General features: G+C 48.0%; 1 protein-coding gene across 2 annotated transcripts in view; it reads right to left on the bottom strand.

Moving 5' to 3' along the window:
* dmxl2 (Dmx-like 2) overlaps positions 1–21,667 on the bottom strand; it is a 220,418-nt gene that overhangs the window by 75,337 nt on the left and 123,414 nt on the right. For both annotated transcript variants that reach the window (XM_038813520.1, XM_038813521.1), the window contains exons 20-23: positions 12,932–13,101; positions 10,196–10,293; positions 1,659–1,824; positions 554–818 (exon numbers count right to left, since the gene is read on the bottom strand). In XM_038813520.1, coding sequence (XP_038669448.1) covers positions 554–818; positions 1,659–1,824; positions 10,196–10,293; positions 12,932–13,101 — 699 coding nt within the window. The remainder of the gene's footprint in view (positions 1–553; positions 819–1,658; positions 1,825–10,195; positions 10,294–12,931; positions 13,102–21,667) is intronic.

The raw sequence follows: 21,667 nt of genomic DNA, 5'->3' as shown, positions 1-21,667 counted from the left end.
CATATATCCTCAGCCTCCTAACCCCCAGAAACAAAGTTGGCTCAGTGCCCCATGCCAGTCTACCTCTCATCAAGAACACAATGCAGATGGGCTAATTTGGGGCAGCGTTGTTGGAGAGGAAGTCCAACCCTTGGGAACTGCCGGCAACCCCCACAGTCATGACAGAACCAGGAATGCATTAGTGGGCAATGCTGGCACTGCAAGCAGGCCCAAGAAGAAGGTCCATGGATGCTGGTAAGTCTAGGGTCTTGGGCAGGGAAGGCTTGAGCAGTTTAGTGTCTGTGTGTGTGTGGGGGGGGGGGGGGGGGGGGGGGGGGGGGGGGAAAGGAGGCGGTGATTTATGAAGCAGGGTGGTAGGAAAGGGGGGGGGGGGGGGGAGTACTTTTCCCCCATCTGCTAAGGGCACCCCACTCCAGAAGATGGGACTCCTTCTAGGGTTGTTAGCAAATGTTAGGTCTACAGAATAAAATGGACAATGGAAGCATGGATATGAAGTTGGCTGAGTGACTACAGGTAACAAAGAATAATGTACTCTTCATTTGATTCTTCATACCTGGATGCTCTTCACTACCCTTTGTAGGCTGTTCCAGTAGTGTATCCAATGCCTTAGCGTAATCCTTCAGAGTCCAATATGCAATACTTCGCAGAAATGGATCCGGATGTAGTTGGCTTGGCAAAAATTCAGACCCATCTGCCTTACACCCAAGAACTTTTTCATAAAGGATAGATTTACAAGTAGAGGATGTTTCATAGTCGGATTCATACAATCTTGCAATAACCATGGCCAATTGAATATCATCCATTTTTTCCAGGCACACCTGTCAAGACATGGACAAAAACCCTGTCGTTGAGTAAATTCAAGACAAGTCAGAATAACATGCACAAGCCGGAGTAAATAACTGTAAATCATTGTACAGGAAAAATATTGGCCCAGATCTTCCAAGGAGCGAGAATCATTATCAGATTGAAGTTCCGCTCAAATTTCTTTTCATCTCGACACTGCTCTACGTTTCTTGTCTGGTCTTCCGAGCCTTGCTTTACCAGAGCACAGCGTCTCTGAGAGTTCCACTGCAGTGCTGTAGAGTCGGGGGGGAAGACAGGACATTTTTTACACCTGTAGCTGCCATATGGTAAATTTAAAGGTCCTGTTTGAATGTCTGTGAATGGATGAGTAGCTAAATGAGTGAATGGATAAAGTAGCAGAGTGGGTGAGGATGGCAGGTTGGTAAGGGTGCCATTTGAATAGGGTGGCAGGTGAGTAAGTCGAGAAAAATCAGATAAGGGGGGGTAGGCCATTTCAGAGCTAGTCAGGGAAGGTTGGTATGGTTATTCAGCACTGGTCAGGGGGGGTAGCCAGCTGGTGAGGGAGCATGGTCAGAAGGGATAGTTAGTAGTTGGGTCGGGTCAAGAGAGGTAGTGGAGCAGTCAGGAGAGGTGGTTGGGCGCTAGGGGTGTCAGTTCTGCAGTTACTAAAGAGTTAGACTAGTTTTTTGACTGTCCAACATTTCCTGGGTAACTATCAAGGCAAGTACATCAGCCTGGAGTCTAAATAGTTATCAGCTTCAGCAGTTAAATATTATTAAAAATGATGATGCTGTTTTGACTAGATACTACTTTGGAGAGTCAATTATGATTTGAACAAGGAAAAGCAACATTACCTCAATAGCATCCTTTAAAGAACCAGCCAAAAGAAAAAATGCGGCAGATTGTTCAAAACGTTGTTTACCCAGCAAAGCAAATGCATTTTTCAAAGCCGCTTTACGCCATCTGTCTTCACTAAAATTGCGTTTGAAAAACTCTGTCATCTTTTTATCGTACTGTGATCTGGAAAAAAAACTCCACAAATTTTAAACAAATTCCTTCTAAATTTGTACTTATTCAGTTGCATTCATACTGGTAATTGGATAAATAAAAAGCAGATCATTAACTTTGTATGCTCCTCTTCATTCTTCAAATTTGATGCTGTGTAAAGCATCTTTGGAATGAATTGGTATATCTTACTTATTCTGTAGGAACAATGCCCTTTAACATGTCCATGGATATGTTTTCAAGATGTTGTACTGCATGTCATTTTCTATATTGCATACCAGTAAAACCACATTTAATAGCAAGATGTTTAATTGAATAAAAATATAAGCAAATTGTACCTTCCTGTTAGGTCCAATCCTTACTAATGCACTGAAAATCAGCTCGTTCAGCAAGAAGAATTGTAGCTACTATGAAGCAGTAGTTGTAATGGTAAAACTCTATCCGTGGCAATTTGAATCGGCTACCCACTAGATAAAAGTGTTAAACAATGGGAGAAAACCCTTATTTTCTAAGTTTCCCAATGCCATTTTGACTCACGCTGTATCTGTTGACAATCTTGATTTATGAATACTTGTGGAAATAAATAATTTAATACACAACACATTTCCAAATTCCTCAATATTTTTCAACCAAATATAAACCATTTTGTTCCTCAGCAGATTGGTTCCTTCAAGCATCATTTAACCTTTTCTGAAAGTGAATAGGCAAAATGGTAACCCACAGTCCAATGGTTTGTCAAAATTACAATTGATCGGCGTGGTTTTTGCACTTTTTTTCTGACAGCGTATAATTTATAATTTGTTGGATATAAAATATGAAAACTCAGTAGAAAAACATTTCCCCCAAAAAATTACAATTGATGAATCATGGGCGGAATCTCTGGCGCACGCCAAGCCGCCCCGATGCCGGGACGCGATTATCCGCAGAGTGGGGAATCGGCGCCACTGAGGCCGGTGTGGTACCGGTCAGGGTATGCGGCGACTCTCCGGCCCGGGCCAGCGTGCCGATTCTCTGGCCCAGATGGGTCAAGCAGCCGTCAACAAAAAGCTGAGTCCTGCCGGCACCGTTCTAACATCCTCTGAGCCGGCGGGACCTCGGCGTTGAAGGGTTCGGCGGCGGCCTCCATAGTGGCCTGGCCAGCGATCGGGCCCCACCGATCGACGGTGCTGCCTCTCTGTCCCGCGGCCTCCATTCCTCCACGTCGGCTCCTGTAGCCCTGCGCCATCTGGCGTCGGGGCCGGCGTGGGGAAGAAAGCCACTGCGCATGCGCTGGTTGGCGCCTGCGCAAATGCACATGCGTGGACACCGCGACGCCGGGTTCAGGCTGGTGTTGGCAGCTGGAGCGACGTGGGCCGCACCAGTGCCGTGCTATCCCACTGTGGCCCGGAGAATCGGGTCCCGGAACGGGCGCCGACGCCGGAGTAAAGCACTCCCGGTTTTACGCCGGCATCAGCACTTAGCCGCCCGATGGGAGAATTGGGCCCCATGTACCTCCACCAACTCTGATTTCTACAACTATGTCACAACTTCAGTCTAAAGTAACACCAAATGTATTTCAGTTCACAACTAAAGTGAGTAAAGGCTATTAATGAATCCAGCCTCCTTTAATAAAACTTTCAGTAGCCATGAGTCTGAGGTGATAACCACCATTCAAGGCAAAATGTTGAATGTCCTTCTAATATTCGCCGAGGAACATTGATTTGAAGTAAAAAAAATACAGCAATTAATTTTTCATTTTGTATGTATTTATATCTTCAGCAGAGAATCTTGCCCAAAACATTAAAATGATGTTTCTGTTTAGCAGCAGAAAAATATCTACAATTAAAGTAAACTTGGTACAACTGGTGTTTCAACTCCTGACCTCATTATAGCCTTGGTTCAAACATGGACAGAAGAGCTGTACTCCACAGGTGAGGTGAGAGTGACTGCTTGACATCAAGGCAGCACTTGATCGAGTATACCATCAAAAAGCCCTAGCGAAACCCAAGTAAATGGGAATCAGGGGAAAACTCTCCACAAGTTGGAATCATACCTGGGCACAAAGGAAGATGGCTCTGGTGGTTGGAAGTCAGTCATCTCAGTCCCAGGACATCACTGCAGGTGTTCCTTAGGGTAGTGTCCTAGGCCAAACCATCTTCAGCTTCTTCATCAATTACCTTCTTCCAACAGAAGGTCAAATGTGGGGATGTTCACTAACATTTGCACCATTTGCGACTCACTCCATGTGCAAATGGAGGAAGACCTGGACAATATCCAGGCCTTGGGCTGAAAATTGGCAAGAAACTTTCACGCCACGCAAATGCTGGGCAATGACCATAGAACATAGAACATAGAACACTACAGCGTAGTACGGGCCCTTCGGCCCTCGATGTTGCGCCGACCTGTGAAACCATCTGAAGCCTATCTGACCTACACTATTCCATTTTCATCCATATGTCTATCCAGTGACCACTTAAATACCCTTAAAGTTGGCGAGTCTACTACTATTGCAGGCAGGGCGTTCCACACCCCTACTACTCTCTGAGTAAAGAAACTGCCTCTGACATCTGTCCTATATCTCTCACCCCTCAATTTAAAGCCATGTCCCCTCGTGTTGGTCATCACCATCCGAGGAAAAAGACTCTCACTGTCCACCCTATCTAACCCTCTGACTATCTTATATGTCTCTATTAAGTCACCTCTCAGCCTTCTCCTCTCTAACGAAAACAACCTCAATTCCCTGAGCCTTTCCTCGTAAGACCTTCCCTCCATACCAGGCAACATCCTAGTAAATCTCCTCTGAACCCTTTCCAAAGCTTCCACATCCTTCCTATAATGTGGTGACCAGAACTGCACGCAGTACTCCAGGTGTGGCCGCACCAGAGTTATGTACAGCTGCAGCATGACCTTGTGGTTCCGAAACTCAATCCCCCTGCTTATAAAGGCTAGCACACCATATGCCTTCTTAACAGCCCTATTAACCTGGGTGGCAACTTTCAGGGATTTATGTACCTGGATGCCGAGATCTCTCTGTTCATCTACACTACCAAGAATCTTGCCATTAGCCCAGTACTCTGCATTCCTGTTACTCCTTCCAAAGTGAACCACCTCACACTTTTCCGCATTAAACTCCATCTGCCACCTCTCAGCCCAGCTCTGCAGCTTATCTATGTCCCTCTGTATCCTATAACATCCTTCAGCACTATCCACAACTCCACCGACCTTCGTGTCATCTGCAAATTTACTAACCCATCCTTCTACACCCTCTTCCAGGTCATTTATAAAAATTACAAACAGCAGTGGCCCCAAAACAGATCCTTGCGGTACACCACTAGTAACTTAACTCCAGGATGAACATTTGCCATCAACCACCACCCTCTGTCTTCTTTCAGCTAGCCAATTACTGATCCAAACCGCTAAATCACCTTCAATTCCATACTTCCTTATTTTCTGCAATAGCCTACCGTGGGGAACCTTATCAAACGCCTTACTGAAATCCATATACACCACATCAACAGCTTTACCCTGATCCACCTGTTTGGTCACCTTCTCAAAAAACTCAATAAGGTTTGTGAGACATGACCTACCCTTCACAAAACCGTGTTGAGTATCGCTAATCAACTTGTTCTTTTCAAGATGATTATAAACCCTATCTCTTATAACCTTTTCCAACATTTTACCCACAACCGAAGTAAGGCTCACAGGTCTATAATTACCAGGGTTGTCTCTACTCCCCTTCTTGAGCAAGGGGACAACATTTGCTATCCTCCAGTCTTCCGGCACTATTCCTGTCGACAAAGACGACATAAAGATCAAGGACAAAGGCTCAGCAATCTCCTCCCTGGCTTCCCAGAGAATCCTAGGATAAATCCCATCTGGCCCAGGGGACTTGTCTATTTTGACATTTTCTAAAATTGCTAACACCTCCTCCTTTTGAACCTCAATTCCATCTAGCCTGGTCGACTGAACCTGCGTGTTCTCCTCGACAACATTGTCTTTCTCCAGTGTAAACACTGACGAAAAATATCCATTTAATGCTTCCCCTATCTCCTCTGATTCCACACACAACTTTCCACTACTATCCTTGATTGGCCCTAATCTTACTCGAGTCATTCTTTTGTTCCTGATATACCTATAGAAAGCCTTGGGGTTTTCCTTGATCCTATCCGCCAACGACTTTTCGTGTCCTCTCCTCGCTCTTCTTAACTCTCCCTTTAGGTCCTTCCTGGCTAACTTGTAACTCTCAAGTGCCCTAACTGAGCCTTCATGTCTCATCCTAACATAAGCCTTCTTCTTCCTCTTGACAAGTGCTTCAACTTCCTTAGTAAACCACGGCTCCCTTGCTCGACAACTTCCTCCCTGCCTGACAGGTACATACTTATCAAGGACACGCAGTAGCTGTTCCTTGAAAAAGCTCCACATTTCGATTGTACCCATCCCCTGCAGTTTCCTTCCCCATCCTATACCTCCTAAATCTTGCTGAATAGCATCATAATTGCCTTTCCCCCAGCTATAATTCTTGCCTTGCGGTATATACCTATCCCTGCCCATTGCTAAAGTAAACATAACCGAGTTGTGATCACTATCACCAAAGTGCTCACCTACATCTAAATCTAACACCTGGCTGGGTTCATTACCCAGTACCAAATCCAATGTGGCCTCGCCCCTTGTTGGCCTGTCTACATACTGTGTCAGAAAACCCTCCTGCACACACTGCACAAAAACTGACCCATCTATAGTACTCGAACTATAGTATTTCCAGTCAATATTTGGAAAGTTAAAGTCCCCCATAACAACTACCCTGTTACTCTCGCTCCTGTCAAGAATCATCTTTGCAATCCTTTCCTCTACATCTCTGGGACTATTCGGAGGTCTATAGACAACTCCCAACAGGGTGACCTCTCCTCTACTGTTCCTAACCTCGGCCCATACTGCCTCAGTAGACGAGTCCTCAAGCGTCCTTTCTACCGCCGTAATACTTTCCTTGATTAACAATGCCACACCCCCCCCTCTTTTACCATCTTCTCTGTTCTTACAGAAACATCTAAATCCTGGAACCTGCAACAACCATTCCTGTCCCTGCTCTACCCATGTCTCCGAAATCGCCACAACATCGAGATCCCAGGTACCAACCCATGCTGCAAGCTCACCCACCTTATTCCGGATGCTCCTGGCGTTGAAGTAGACACACTTCAAACCAGCGTCCTGCTTGCCGGTGCCCTCTTTCGAACTTTTAACCCTATCCCTGACCTCACTACTCTCAACATCCTGTACACTGGGTCTACAATTTAGGTTCCCATCCCCCTGCTGAATTAGTTTAAACCCCCCCGAAGAGCACTAGCAAATCTCCCTCCCAGGATATTGGTACCCCTCTGGTTCAGGTGAAGACCATCCTGTTTGTAGAGGTCCCACCTACCCCAGAATGAGCCCCAATTATCCAGGAAACCAAAACCCTCCCTCCTGCACCATCCCTGTAGCCACGTGTTCAACTCCTCTCTCTCCTTATTTCTTACTTCGCTAGCACGTGGCACGGGTAACAACCCAGAGATAACAACTCTGTTTGTTCTAGCTCTCAGCTTCCACCCTAGCTCCCTGAATTTCTGTCTCAAATCCCCATCTCTCTTCCTACCTATGTCGTTGGTACCTATGTGGACCACGACTTGGGGCTGCTCCCCCTCCCCCTTAAGGATCCCAAAAACACGATCAGAGACATCACGAACCCTGGCACCTGGGAGGCAACACACCAACCGTGAGTCTCTTTCGTTCCCACAGAACCTCCTGTCTGTTCCTCTAACTATGGAGTCCCCAATGACAAGTGCTCTGTTCCTCTTCTCCCTTCCCTTCTGAGCAACAGGGACAGACTCTGTGCCAGAGACCTGCGCTCTATTGCTTACCCCTGGTAAGTCGTCCCCCACAACAGTATCCAAAACGGTATACTTGTTATAGAGGGGAACGACCACAGGGGATCCCTGCACTGCCTGCCGGTTCCCTCTGCCTCCCCTGACGGTAACCCATCTACTTTCTTCTTTTACCTGAGGTGTGACTACCTCCCTATAACTCCTCTCAATAACCTCCTCCGCCTCCCGAATGATCCGAAGTTCATCCAGCTCCAGCTCCAGGTCCCTAATGCGGCTCTCGAGGAGCTGGAGTTGGGTGCACTTCCCGCAGATGTAGTCAGAAGGGACACGAGAGGTGACCCTTTCCTCCCACATTCTGCAGGAGGAACATCTCCAGGCCATTTCCAATAAAAGAGAATCAAACTATCACCCTTTGACATTCAATGGCATTAACATCATGGAATCCCCCAATATCAACCTCCTGGGTGTCACCAATGACCAGAATCTGAACAGGACTAGCCATATAAATACTGTGGCTACAAGAGCAGGTCAGAGGCTGGGAATCCTGACTCCCCAAAGCCTGTCCACCATCTACGAAGCACAAATCAGGATCATGATGGAATATTCCCCACTTGCCTGGATGAGTGTATCTTCAACAACACTCAAGAAGCTTGACACCATCCAGGACAAAGCAGCCCATTTGATTGCTCCCCATTCCACAAACATTCACTCAATCCACCACCCACACATAGTAACAGCCTTGTGTACCATCTACAAGATGCAGGAATTCACCAAGGCTCCTTAGGCAGCACCTTCCAAACCCACAACCACTACCATCTAGAAGGACAAGGGAAGCAGATGTATGGGTACACCACCACTTGGAAGTTCCTCTCCAAGTCACTCACCATCCTGACTTGGAAATAAAGCACCGTTCCTTTGCTGTCGCTGGGTCAAAATTCTAGAACTCCCTCCCTAACAGCACAGTGGGTATATCTACACCACATTGACTGCAGCAGTTCAAGAGGAACCTTACCGTCGTCTTCTCAAGGGCACTTAGCAATGTATAACAAATGGTGGCCGAGCAAGCAAAACCCACAACCCCTAAAATTAAATTTAAAAAATTAAATAAACAACTTGGCCTTTTGGTTAAGATCAAGTGTAGTTTATGTCTTGATCAATTCACTGTGGCGCAGTGGTTAAAACTGCTGTCTCGGGCAGCATGGTGGCGCAAGTGATTAGCACGGTTGCCTCACAGCGACGAGGTCCCAGGGTCGATCCCGGTTCTGGGTCACTGTTCATGTGGAGTTTGCACATTCTCCCCGTGTTTGCGTCGGTTTCGCCCCCACAACTCAAAAGATGAGCATCGTAGGTGGATTGGCCACGCTAAATTGCCCCTTAATTGGAAAAAATGAATTGCATACTCTAAATTTATTTTAAGAAAAACTGCTGTCTCACAGTGCCAGGGACCTGGGTTCAAGTCCAGCCTTGGGTGATTGTGTGGAATTTGCACATTCTCCCCGTGTCTGTGTGGTTTCCTCAGAGCGCTTTTGTTTCCTCCCAAAGTCCAAGGATGTGTAAGTTAGGTAGATTGGCTATGCTAAAATTGCCTTAGTGTTCAAGGTTGTGTGGATTAGGTGGGGTTACGGGGTTGCAGGGATAGGACAGGAGCCTGGTTAGCGTGCTCATTAAGAGGGTCAGTGCAGACTCGATGGGCCAAATGGCCTCCTTCTGTACTGTAGAAATTTTATGATTCTCTGAACATAAGTCCTGTATAAATATTCAAGCTCGCAGGGGGACAGCAAAGTCTGCAACCTTTGTGAAAGATTATCATGTAGGAAAGCAGTCAGCACTACCGAGGATTTAAAATTAACTGTGCCAAAATTAGCCAGATGACTACACACCCATCATGGGTTCATGGGGGGCAGCACGGTGGCCTAGTGGTTAGCACAACCGCCTCATGGCGCTGAGGTCCCAGCTCTGGGTCACTGTCCGTGTGGAGTTTGCATATTCTCCCCGTGTCTGCGTGGGTTTCGGCCCCACAACCCAAAAATGTGCAGAGTAGGTGGATTGGTCATGCTAAATTGGCCCTTAATTGGAAAAACTAATTGGGTACTCTAAATTTATTTTTTAAAAATAAAAAAAATCAAAAATTAAAAAAAATCATGGGTTCATGGTGAAAATTTGGGATAGCATCATCAAAGTACGAGACATATTAATTCTTTCAAATTACTTAAATTAAACAGAGGATCCCAATGTTTGAGCTGCAATACTCTAGTGTATTTTTTTTTAAATGATGCGATGAAGGGAAGGGCATCATTAAACGTGAAATAATTCTCAGACCAACTTAGTGATATCAGTTATAGAAAAAATACAAACAGACAGCCTTCTCATTGTAGTTTAGGGAAGGAAAATGTTTTTGCACAAGAGGAATCTTGCTCGTGGTTTTCAATATTCAGGGTTAGCACTGCGTGAAAGATACAACTTAAGGGGGGAATAGTTAGCAATGCGAAAACTTCAGTGTTGCATTTGTCCTAAATTATCTTGGCATGCATCTTTTTTACTGAACTTACCTGAACAAACCCCAGAGAACAGCCTTTTTCTTTATAGCAAGATAAAATAAAGCCGCATCCATTGCAGAGTTATTTCTTTGGAAAGCAGCTTTTGCAACCTATGAAAAACAAAAGAGAGAAAATGAAATGACTTCAAATCTGTCCTCTCAATTCTGTACCATTTGAAATTAGAGTAATTGATTCAAATAGAAAATTGTGACATAACAGGTCCACGTGCTTGCAGCCAAGTCAGGCTTGGCAATGATGGGAAAGATTCACCGGTCCCCTGGTTGCGTGTGTCTCGGCGGCAAGCCGTTTTCTGGTGGCAGGATTCTCTATTTCCCACTGAAGCTATCACACGCCGCCGGGAAACCAGCAGGTGCTGACTGGAACAGGGACTCTTAACGGCCAGAAAATATCTGACTGGGTATACAACTTTTAAGGAGCAACGGTAGTACTAATAATTAGAGGTGATAATGTAGCATCAAAGCATAAGGGTTTAAAACAGACAAGTGGACTCAACATAATCCCTTTGGATTGAGCAGACCATAGAACAAGGGGTCAATCACACATTCTGCTTGGAGCATATTTATGGACTGAAAAGTGGGGATAAATCGGAGACAAACTGGTAAATAGAACTGTAGATTTGTAATCTGATATATTTAGAAGAAGCAGATGTGCAACATAAATTCCAGTAAGGAGAAAAGGTCAGGGGCATGCAGAAGACTAACTGGAGTACCATAAATACAAAGATTAATCAGAAATTCATAAAGGTGACTGATACACTTGATCAAAGAGGCGGGTTTTAAAGAGGAGAGGAAGGTGGTGAGACGATGGAGTGTGGGACCCAAGAGGCTGGAAGCATAGCTTCCAATGGTGGAACAAATAATAATAATATTTATTAGTGTCACAAGTTGGTTTACATTACACTGTAATGAAGCTATGTTGAAAATCCCCTACTCGTCTACTACAGCATTTGTTTGGGTACACCGAAGTAGAATTCACAATGTCCAATTCACCTAACAAGCACGTCTTTCGGGACTTGTGGGAGGAAACTGGAGCACCCGGAAGAAACGTACACATACACAGGGAGAACGTGTAGACTCCGCACATACGGTAGCATGGTGGTTAGCATCAATGCTTCACAGCTCCAGGGTCCCAGGTTCGATTCCCGGCTGGGTCACTGTCTGTGTGGAGTCTGCACGTCCTCCCTGTTTGTGCGTGGGTTTCCTCCGGGTGCTCCGGTTTCCTCCCACAGTCCAAAGATGTGCGGGTTAGGTGGATTGACCATGCTAAATTGCCCGTAGTGTAAGGTTAATGGGGGGATTGTTGGGTTACGGGTATACGGGTTACGTGGGTTTAAAGTAGGGTGATCATTGTTCGGCACAACATCGAGGGCCGAAGGGCCTGTTCTGTGCTGTGCTGTACTGTTCTACTGTTCTATACAGTGACCCAAGCAAGGAATCGAACCCTGGTGCTCTGAAGCAACAGTGCTAACAACTGAGCTACCATGCCAACCATTGTGCTACCGTGCAACCCTTACACAGATCAGAGCCAAAGAAGATGATGTTTGTGAATGGCACTGTTTTGGGAGGTTACAAATAGAGATCGGTGATTCCATGGAGGAATTTCAGCATAAGAATTTTAAATTGGTGGACTAGTAATATAATAATAAACCAAAGTAAGATGGGGTGCAATGATCATGAGTTGAGTGCTGATTTTAACTTGGTCCATTTGGTGAAAATGGCCCAGTAAAGGAGTTAGAATGCCATACATCACTTACAGTCCAATTACCACTGTCACTATATTTACCAGATCCTTACACTGGCAGCCCACTCATTCACTGAATTACAAATCAAGAGTTTCTTGTTCATCTAAAACTATGGTAATTTTAATTCATATTTTATCTTTGGTTATTAAACTAGTCATGACTATAAAAATAATTTCACAAAACACAAAGTGCATATCATAGTGCAGTCTGACATATCACTAATAATGAATGTCATACAATTCCTGTGTCGACAACCCTCAGATGTACTGTTTTTCTTTCAATTCCCTCTTCTGAAAGAAGCAACTTGTGCAAGAGTATCATTTATGGACACTGGCAGCCCTCCAATATTGCACACATGATATTTTTCATGTATAAGTTTGGACACTGTGCTGCAGCAGGTTGTTCACTCAATGATCATTGGAATCATGGTCAAACTTAATCTTGTTGTCAATCAGAATCAACCAGTTTCACAAGCACACTTTTCACTATCAGTAATTTTCAGTAACTAAAGGCTATTTCCCCTCCTCTGGCTCTCTCCCCTCGTTCTGACACTCAGCAAAGACGAGGCAACTCAACATTGACAAAAATCAAAAAAGGTATGATTTTGGTCCACATAATTATATTTCACATTATCGGCAGTGCATATTCACTGAATTGAAGTCCAAAGCTTTGATAATGGAAGGACTTGTATTACTACAACTAATTCATGCTGTGAAGAGGCAATGACAAATTATCATAAAATGCAGTGATATTTTTAATTTTGACTGAGAATTATCAGCTGATATTTTACTGGTGTAAACCCTATCTCAACAAAGCTAAACACTTCAGACAAGTTGCAAAAACAAAATCCTCTCTCAGATGAAAACTGGAGCACATGAGTAATGTTTCCCCCAATGCCCCATGCCCAAAATTTACCGTAGTTTTTATCCACCATTCTTACATACTCTTGTGCGTGAATCCCTAACATATAGTTATATTTGGAATACCTTCTCAACAGTCTTGCGGAGTGTAGTAATGTTTCGAACCCACCATCCTACTCCCATGGCTTTCAACTCAGACCACTGAGGATCTCCTTTCTGCATGGCAGGAATCATATTGAGCAACTCCTCCTCAGCTTCAGAATGGAAGGCCCAGGCAAAGTGGCATGTAGACAGGCCTACAAACATAGTAACAATTCCCAAGTCCAATGAAAGGTTACACTGTTTCAAGTACAAATTTAAACACATCAAACATAATCATATATTGAAGATTTGTAAAAATGTTGGACAGGCTACCTCACTCCATGACAGAGCAGCTTAAAAGCAATAAAAAACATGACTAAATAATCTATACGACGAAGATCTTAACACACAGAACAAAGCACATTTTCTACCTAGCATATTTAAGAATTCTGATGTAGATACAAATTAAAACCTACGGGCGTGATCCAAAGACCATGCTGCGCCCGAAAAGCAGCTCACCGCGCGCAATGTGGCGATAAAAGCCGGGAGACCCTGCTCCCGGGATCTACCTGCTCACAACGCCTCGCAATGTAAATTCCACCCATTGTATCACTTTTTAGTAAATCTGCATATAGCAAACCTGCATATTAGAGCGAGACAGCTAGGCATTGGGATCTATCCCCTTCGCCTCGGAGTGTTCGGGCGAATGCCATTCAGCACTGGTCCCCATAAATATGGAGGTCTCCCAGAGAATCAGAGGCCTCCAGGTGCACGCCCTTTGGGCAGTGTGGTACCCTAGCACTGTTGGTGACAGCTTGGCACTGCCAGCCTGGAAGTGCCAGCTAGCACCCTGGCAGTGCCAGCCTGACACTACCAAGGTGCCCTGTTGTTGGCAGTTGCACTGCCAGGGTGTCAAGTTGGCACTGCCAAGCTGGCATTTTTTGTGCGGCTGCGATTGGGCCAGGGCTGCCAGGGACTCTGCCACAGTGCGTGGGGCTGGGGGGCAGTGCTCCTTGGTGTAGAAAATGGGGCTATGTGCTGCCTCAGCCACACGTTCCCCGCTGAGGCCCCTTATTTAATTTGAGTGGCTTGTATAGCCATGTGTTTCACGGCACTGAAAGCGCCTCGAAACACATGGCAAAACATGCCCGCTTTGGGACGTTATTCCCATTTAGTTGAATCGTGCCCTATGCAACATAGAAACATAGACAGAGAAATGAATGTTAAACCCCCTGCTCCATTACTTATTATAACCCAATATGTACTCAATGTACCCACAATTTCCTATTTGTATCCCAGCAATTTGCCTTTTATTCTGCCTTGTGGCTGAGACATAGGTTTAACATTGCCAATAGCATTTTCGTAATCACAACCTTGTTCCATGACATCCACTTGTCTCTGCAGGTTTGCTGTGGACTACTCTATCCTCCTCTGTTATATTTTCTCTGTGGCCCCCCCTCTGTATAAATGTCTTTCTTTAGTTTAACTTCCGCTTATCCCAGCACAGCCTGTCCCTGCATGCAGTCATTCCTTAAGGACCCAAAGTTTCATCACTGACCCCTCATTTTTATCATTTACCGGTTGCCTCTCAGAGATGCTATCAATAGAAACTAGTTCAGTCGCCACATATCATTATAAGGGCTTCCACTACTCAACTTTATGAGCAGAATTTTACACTGCCTGGGCGAGTGCACCCAAACTGGCAGTGTGTGAAATCGCCCCAGAAGACGTTGGGCATGCATTCCGACGTCATCATGCACTCGTGCGATATTACGATCGGTGGATGCAAGCGCAAATCAGATGAGTTCCACTGATATTTAGGAAGCTCATTTAGATGATTAAATGTGCTACTGACCAGAATATCATGGTGCTTATGTGATGTTTAGGTCGCTGCAAGGGCGACACGAGCAGGTGGCCAATCTGCTTTTGTCATTTTCTCATCCATGTGGGATAAAATTGGTCTGGAGCAAAGGCAGGTTGAGTTGAAAACAGATTTTGGGAGTTTGGTTTGGAGTATTATGAGTGTTTTCACTGCTTTCTTTAGAGATGTGTACATAGCCTGGAGCTCTCAGGAGATTCAGTCTTGTGACATCCGAGATTTGCATCCCTCTGGCGCCCTCCATGCACGGGCCAGTCCGATTAGCATTTCTGCAGCTGGGTATAGTCTAATCAGCATGGAGCATTTTCTCCGAGGAGGAAGAGAGGGGACAAAGAGAGAGGAGGTCAGGTAGTCGAAGGTATCACCTCAGAGCAGAGGCACAGGGCTCAGGGCCAACAGGAGGGCAAGGGGGACCTCACCGCTAACAATGCCACTACCCAGCTGCCCAGGTGTACAGGCAGCGATTCAACTACCTTGACATGACCGAGATCCAGTATCGCAAGCTCTGGCTTTCAAGGGAAGCAGTCACAACCATCTGCCAAATGATTAGGCCGGAGATTGCCTGCAATCACATGGGTGGACACCCAATGCACAGGGCTCTCAAGGTTACTGCTGCAGTTAACATTTATACCTCTGGATCTTTCCAGGGCTCAGTGGGTGATGTTTACAAAGTCTCCTAGTCAGCTGCAGACAGATTTACATAGATTTACATAGAATTTACAGTGCAGAAGGAGGCCATTCGGCCCATCGAGTCTGCACCGGCTCATGGAAAGAGCACCCTACCCAAGGTCAACACCTCCACCCTATCCCCATAACCCAGCAACCCCACCCAACACTAAGGGCAATTTTGGACACTAAGGTCAATTTAGCATCGCCAATCCACCTAACCTGCACATCTTTGGACTGTGGGAGGAAACCGGAGTACCCGGAGAAAACTCACGCACACACGGGGAGGATGTGCAGACTCCGCACAGACAGTGATCCAAGCCGGAATCGAACCTGGTGACTGATGCTCTTTTCAGGCAAGTGAGAATCCATTTCAGATCAGATCAGGTCAGCCAGGCTGGAAGAGTCAGAGACTTCGCTGCCTCTGTGGACGTATGTACTGCTCAGATTTCTGATAAGCTACACAGAATAGAATAGAATAGAATAGAAGATCCCATGTCAATTCTGAGTCATTAGAAGTCAGCAATGGGACAACCATGGACTTCAGAATCATCGTTAGGAAAGAGTATATTCCTGATTCTAAGTGGACATTTTGATAATGGGTAAGAACATGTTTGAAGGTTGCTATGATCCCCTCATTATTGAGGCACACACATATAGAAGAGCAATTGGGTAGGATACTGGAGCATCTTATGTGCACAGTGCAATTTCCAACCACAAATTGGCATCCACAGAAGAGGACGAAAATGGTAAAGAAAAAAAGTGCAGTATTTTTATTATTAAACCATTGATGTTCTCTATTACCGTGATCATAACATCTGTAGTACGGAAAAAAATAGTCTATTATGAAGGATGTGATAACAGGACATTTAAATATTATTGGGATTAGAGAAAGTCATATGGATTTATGAAAGGGAAATCATATTTGGCAAACTTACTGGAAGGACGTAACTAGTAGAATAGATAAGGTGAACCAGTGGATGTGGTTTATTTGCATTTTCAGAATACATTCAATAAAGCCTCACAGATTCTTGGTAGTGTGGACGAGCAGAGAGATCTCGGTGTCCATGTCCATGGATCCCTGAAAGTTGCCAGGATGAGAGGGTTGTTAAAAAGGCGTATGGTGTGTTAGCTTTTATTGGTAGAGGAATTGAGTTTCGGAGCCATGAGGTCATGTTGCAGTTGTACAAAACTCTGGTGCGGCCGCATTTGGAGTATTGCGTGCAGTTCTGGTCGCCACATTATAGGAAGGATGTGGAAGCATTGGAAAGGGTACAGAGGAGATTTACAAGGATGCTGCCTGGTATGGAGGGAAGATCATATGAGGAAAGGCTGAAGGACTTGAGGCTGTTTTCGTTAGAAAGAAGAAGGTTAAGAGGTGACTTAATTGAGGCATACAAGGTCGACTTCCGGTTGCGGTGATGCGGAGCTAAGCCGCACGTTCAGCAGCTCCCGCTATTAAAAGGACTTTCAGGCCTATTTTAGGGCCCCAAATGGCGCTGTTTCGACGATTCCCGGTGGGGGAAGGTGTCTGGAGGAGCATTCCCTGAAATTTATGGTGCTTACCCGGAGTGGGGCAAAGGAAAAGGCGGCAGCAGCTCCCCAGGAAAAGTGGGGGAAGGAGGACAAAATGGCGGCCGGCGGAGCACCCGAGGACTGGTGGAAGTGGGTGCAGGAGCAGCAAGCTGCTCTTCTGCGCTGTTTTGCGGAGCTGAAGGCTGAGTTGCTGGACTCCCTGAATGCGACTACCAACAAGCTGCTCGAGATCCAGACAGCCCAGGGGGTGGCCGTTCAGGAGTTGCAGCGGCAGGCCGCTGAGTGGGCCGTGGTCCTCGTGGGGAAGGTGGAGTTGCACGAGGCACTTCACAAAAAGTGGCAAGACCGCTTGGAGGAGCTGGACTTTCGCACGAGGCGAAAGAATTTGAGGATCCTGGGCCTGGCAGAGGGGCTGGAGGGGTCGGATCTTCCGTCTTATGTGACCACGATGCTGAGCTCGTTGATGGGAGTGGGGTCCTTCCACTTGCCCCTGGAGCTTGAGGGAGCCCACAGAGTGCTGGCCAGGAGGCCCAAGACGAATGAACCCCCGCGGGTGGTGCTGGTGCGGTTCCATCGATTCAGTGACCGGGAGTGCGTGCTGCGCTGGGCCAAGAAAGAGAGGAGCAGCAAGTGGGAGAATTCGGTAGTGCGAATCTACCAGGACTGGAGTGCGGAGGTGGCTAAGCGGTGGGCCGGGTTTAACCGGACGAAGGCGGCGCTGCATGCCAAGCAGGTCAAATTTGGAATGCTGCAGCCTGCGCGTCTGTGGGTGACATATAAGGACCGGCACCACTACTTCGAGTCCCCGGAGGAGGCATGGGCCTTTGCACAGGCGGAGAAGCTCGACTTGAACTAGGGTCTGGGGGCTGCGGGGTCCGGTGCACTACGGGTGTTGCTGTTTTTGCTGTTGCTGTTTTTGTAATTTTGACATGTGTTTTCTATGCTGGTTTTTGCTCTGTATCGGGTGGGTCTGTTGGGTATGGTCTTGGGTTATGTGGGGAATGTTGGGGGTTTGGTTTTTATTTTCTCTTCTGTACAGGGCTGGGGGATGGGGTGGAGTTGGAATTTGGAGAGCTGCGTCAGAAGGGTGGGTGGGGCAGTGCAAAAGCACGGGCTTTCCTCTGGTTTCCCGCGCTGCGGGGCGGGGGGGTGGAGCTGGTGGTGGGGGCGTGGCATGTACTGGTTTTTTCCCACGCTGAAGCGGTGCCAAGGAGGTGTGGCAGGAGGGGGGATGACCCCATGTCGGGAGGGGCCAGGTTTTGGCGGGAGTTGCCGGGGTCAGTAGAAGTCAGCTGACTCACGGAAGTACCATGGAGGGTGCGTCGCGGCTAGGAGGGGTCCTAGCCTGGGGGGGTTGGGGGGGGGGGGAATACCGGGTTGCTGCTGGAAGGGCCGGGAGAGAGCTGGTGTGGGCCAGGGGGGTAGAGGGGAGGCGGTTTCGTCATGGGGGACGGGTCGGGCAGGGTGTGCTGGCCTGGGGCAAGCAGACGATGAGCTATGGCTAGTCGAAGGGGTAGGGGGGGCGGGGTGCCCTCTGATCCGGCTGATCACCTGGAACGTGAGGGGGCTGAATGGGCCGGTTAAGAGCGCTAGGGTATTCTCTCATTTGAAGGGGCTGAAGGCGGACGTGGCTATGCTCCAGGAGACCCACTTGAAGGTGGCGGACCAGGTTCGTCCGAGGAAGGGGTGGGTGGGGCAGGTTTTCCACTCAGGATTAGACGCAAAGAACCGGGGGGGGGGGGGGATTCTGGTGGGGAAGAGGGTGGTGTTCGAGGCGTCTGAGGTGGTGGCGGACAAGGAGGGCAGCTGCAGGGAGAGAAGGTGGTGCTGGTTAATGTGTATGCCCCGAATTGGGATGATGCCGGCTTTATGAGGCGCATGTTGGGCCGCATTCCGGACCTGGAGGCAGGGGGCCTGATCATGGGGGGAGACTTTAACACGGTGCTAGATCCCCCACTGGACCGGTCCAGTTCAAGGACGGGTAGGAGGCCAGCGGCGGCCAAGGTGCTGAGGGGGTTTATGGACCAGATGGGAGGGGTGGATCCCTGGAGGTTTGGGAGGCCGAGGACGCGGGAGTATTCCTTTTTCTCCCATGTACATAGGGTTTACTCCCGAATAGATTTTTTCGTCCTGAGCAGGGGATTGATCCCGAAGGTGCAGGATGCCGAGTACTCGGCCATAGCAATTTCAGACCATGCTCCGCACTGGGTCGATCTGCAGATGGGAGAGGTGCGGGACCAGCGCCCGCTGTGGCGCCTGGATGTGGGGATGCTGGCTGATGAGGTGTGTAGGAGGGTCCGGGGAAGTATTGAGGGGTATCTTGAGACCAACGACACGGGGGAGGTCCGGGTGGGGATGGTCTGGGAGGCTCTGAAAACAGTGATTCGGGGGGAGCTGATTTCCATCCGGGCCCATAGGGAAAGGAGGGAGAAGAGGGAGAGGGAGAGACTGGTGGGGGAGCTCCTGGACGTGGATAGGAGGTACGCGGAGGCCCCGGAGGGGCTGCTGGGGGAACGGCGTAATTTGCAGGCCAAGTTCGACTTGTTGACCACCAGAAAGGTGGAGGAGGGCGCAAGGCGCGTTATATGAGTATGGGGAGAAGGCGAGCAGGATGTTGGCGCATCAGCTCCGCAGGCGAGATGCGGCAAGGGAAATTGGTGGAGTGACGGATAAGGGTGGGAATGTGGTGCAGAAGGGGGCAGAGGTGAATGGGGTCTTTAGGGACTTTTACGAGGAACTGTACCGGTCGGAGCCACCGGTGGGGGGGGGGTGGGGGGATGGAGAGCTTCATGAACAGGCTACGTTTCCCAAAGGTGCAAGAGGAGCTGGTGGAGGGGCTGGGGGCGCCGATAGAGTTGGAGGAGCTAGTCAGGGGGATTGGTCAAATGCAGTCAGGTAAGGCGCCGGGGCCGGATGGGTTCCCGGTGGAATTCTATAAAAAGTATGCGGATCTGGTGGGCCCCCTGTTGGTGCGAGCCTTCAACGAGGCAATTCACAATATACATCAATTATTTGGATGAGGGAACCGAATATAATATTTCCAGAATTACTGACGACACAAAACTTGGATGGGAATGTGACTGGTGAGGAGGATGAGAAACAGAATACAGAGTATTATTTAAATGGTGATGGATTGGGAAATGTTGACGTACAAAGGGATCTGGGTGTCCTAGTACAGCAGTCACTTTAAACAATCATGCAGGTACTGTGGAAGCAGTTAGGGAGGGAAATAGTATGTTGGCTTTCATTGCATAATGACTTGAGTGCAAGATCAAGGACGTCTTGCTGCAGCTGTACAGAGCCTTGGTGAGACCATGGGCGAAATCCTCCGACCCCCCGCAGGGTCGGAGAATCGCCCGGGCCACCGTAAATCCCGTCCCCGCCATGGCAGAAATTCTCCGCCACCCGGGAATTGGCGGGGGCGGGAAACACCACCCGCCGATCGGCGAGCCCCCTGCTGCGATTCTCCGGCCCACGATGGGCCAAAGTCCCGCCGCTGGGAGGCCTCTCCCGCCGCCGTTGTTTGAACCACCACTAGTGGCGGCGGGAGCGGCGGCGAAAGCGGGCCCCCGGAGTCCTGGGGGGTTGCGGGGCGATCGGACCCCAGGGGGTGCCCCCAAGGTGGCCAGGCCCGCGATCGGGGCCCACTGATCGGCGGGCGGGCCAGTGCTGTGGGGGCACTCTTTTTCTTCCACCGCCGCCACGGCCTCCACCATGGCGGAGGCGGAAGAGAATCCCCCAGCGCGCATGCGCCGGTGGTTACATCAGCGGCACCTGACACACCGGCGCATGCGCGAACCGGCGAAGGCCTTTCGGCCAGCCCCAGCGCCGGGTGTCAAAGGCCACTAGAGCCGGTTTGGGCGCCAGTCGGTGTGGTGCCAACCGCTCTGGCATGGGCCTAGCCCCTCAATGGGAGGGCTTGGCCCCTAAAGGTGCGGAGAATTCCGCACCTTTGGGGAGGCCCGACGCCGCAGTGGTTGGCGCCACTCCGCTATGCCGGGACCCCCTGCCCCGCCAGGTAGGGGAGAATCCCGCCCCATATCTGAAGTACTGTGTGCAGTTTTAGTTTCTTTATCTAAGAGAGTGCAGCGAAGGGTCACCAGACTTATTCGTGAGATGGAAGGACTGTCATATATGAGTGATTGGGTCAACTGGGCCTGCATTCACCAAATTTAGAAGAATGAGAGGGGATCTATTTGAAATGTATAAAATTCTGACAGGGCTGGATAGACTGTCAGGAATGCAGGAAAATTGTTTCCTCTGCTGGAAGACCTAGAACAAGGCGACAGTCTCAGGATTCGGGGGTTGGCCATTTAGGACTGAGAGGACGAGAAACTCCTTCATTCAAGAAGGTGGTGATCCTATGCAATTCTCACCACAGAAGGCAGTGGAGGCTAAATCACTGAATATATTTAATAAAGAAACATAGATTTCTAGACGCTAAAGTGTAAGGAGAGAGTGCAGGAGTATGGTGTAGAGATAGAAGATAAACTAGGATCATGTTGAATGACGAAGCAGGCTCAAAAGACTGAATGGCCTACTCCTGATCCTATTTTATATGTTTCTAATTGTGAACAATACAACCCAGGCCAGGGCGGATTGAAAAAAAAAAATTTAAATCACAGACTTGGCACTATAACAGTTTTAAAAAAGATCTTGCTGCTATCAATTGTTTTAAATAGTAATTGTGTTTCAAAGAA

This window comes from Scyliorhinus canicula, chromosome 12, assembly GCF_902713615.1.
Source record: "Scyliorhinus canicula chromosome 12, sScyCan1.1, whole genome shotgun sequence".
Lineage (NCBI taxonomy): Eukaryota > Metazoa > Chordata > Chondrichthyes > Carcharhiniformes > Scyliorhinidae > Scyliorhinus > Scyliorhinus canicula.
This window is presented reverse-complemented; position numbering and strand designations above follow the sequence as displayed.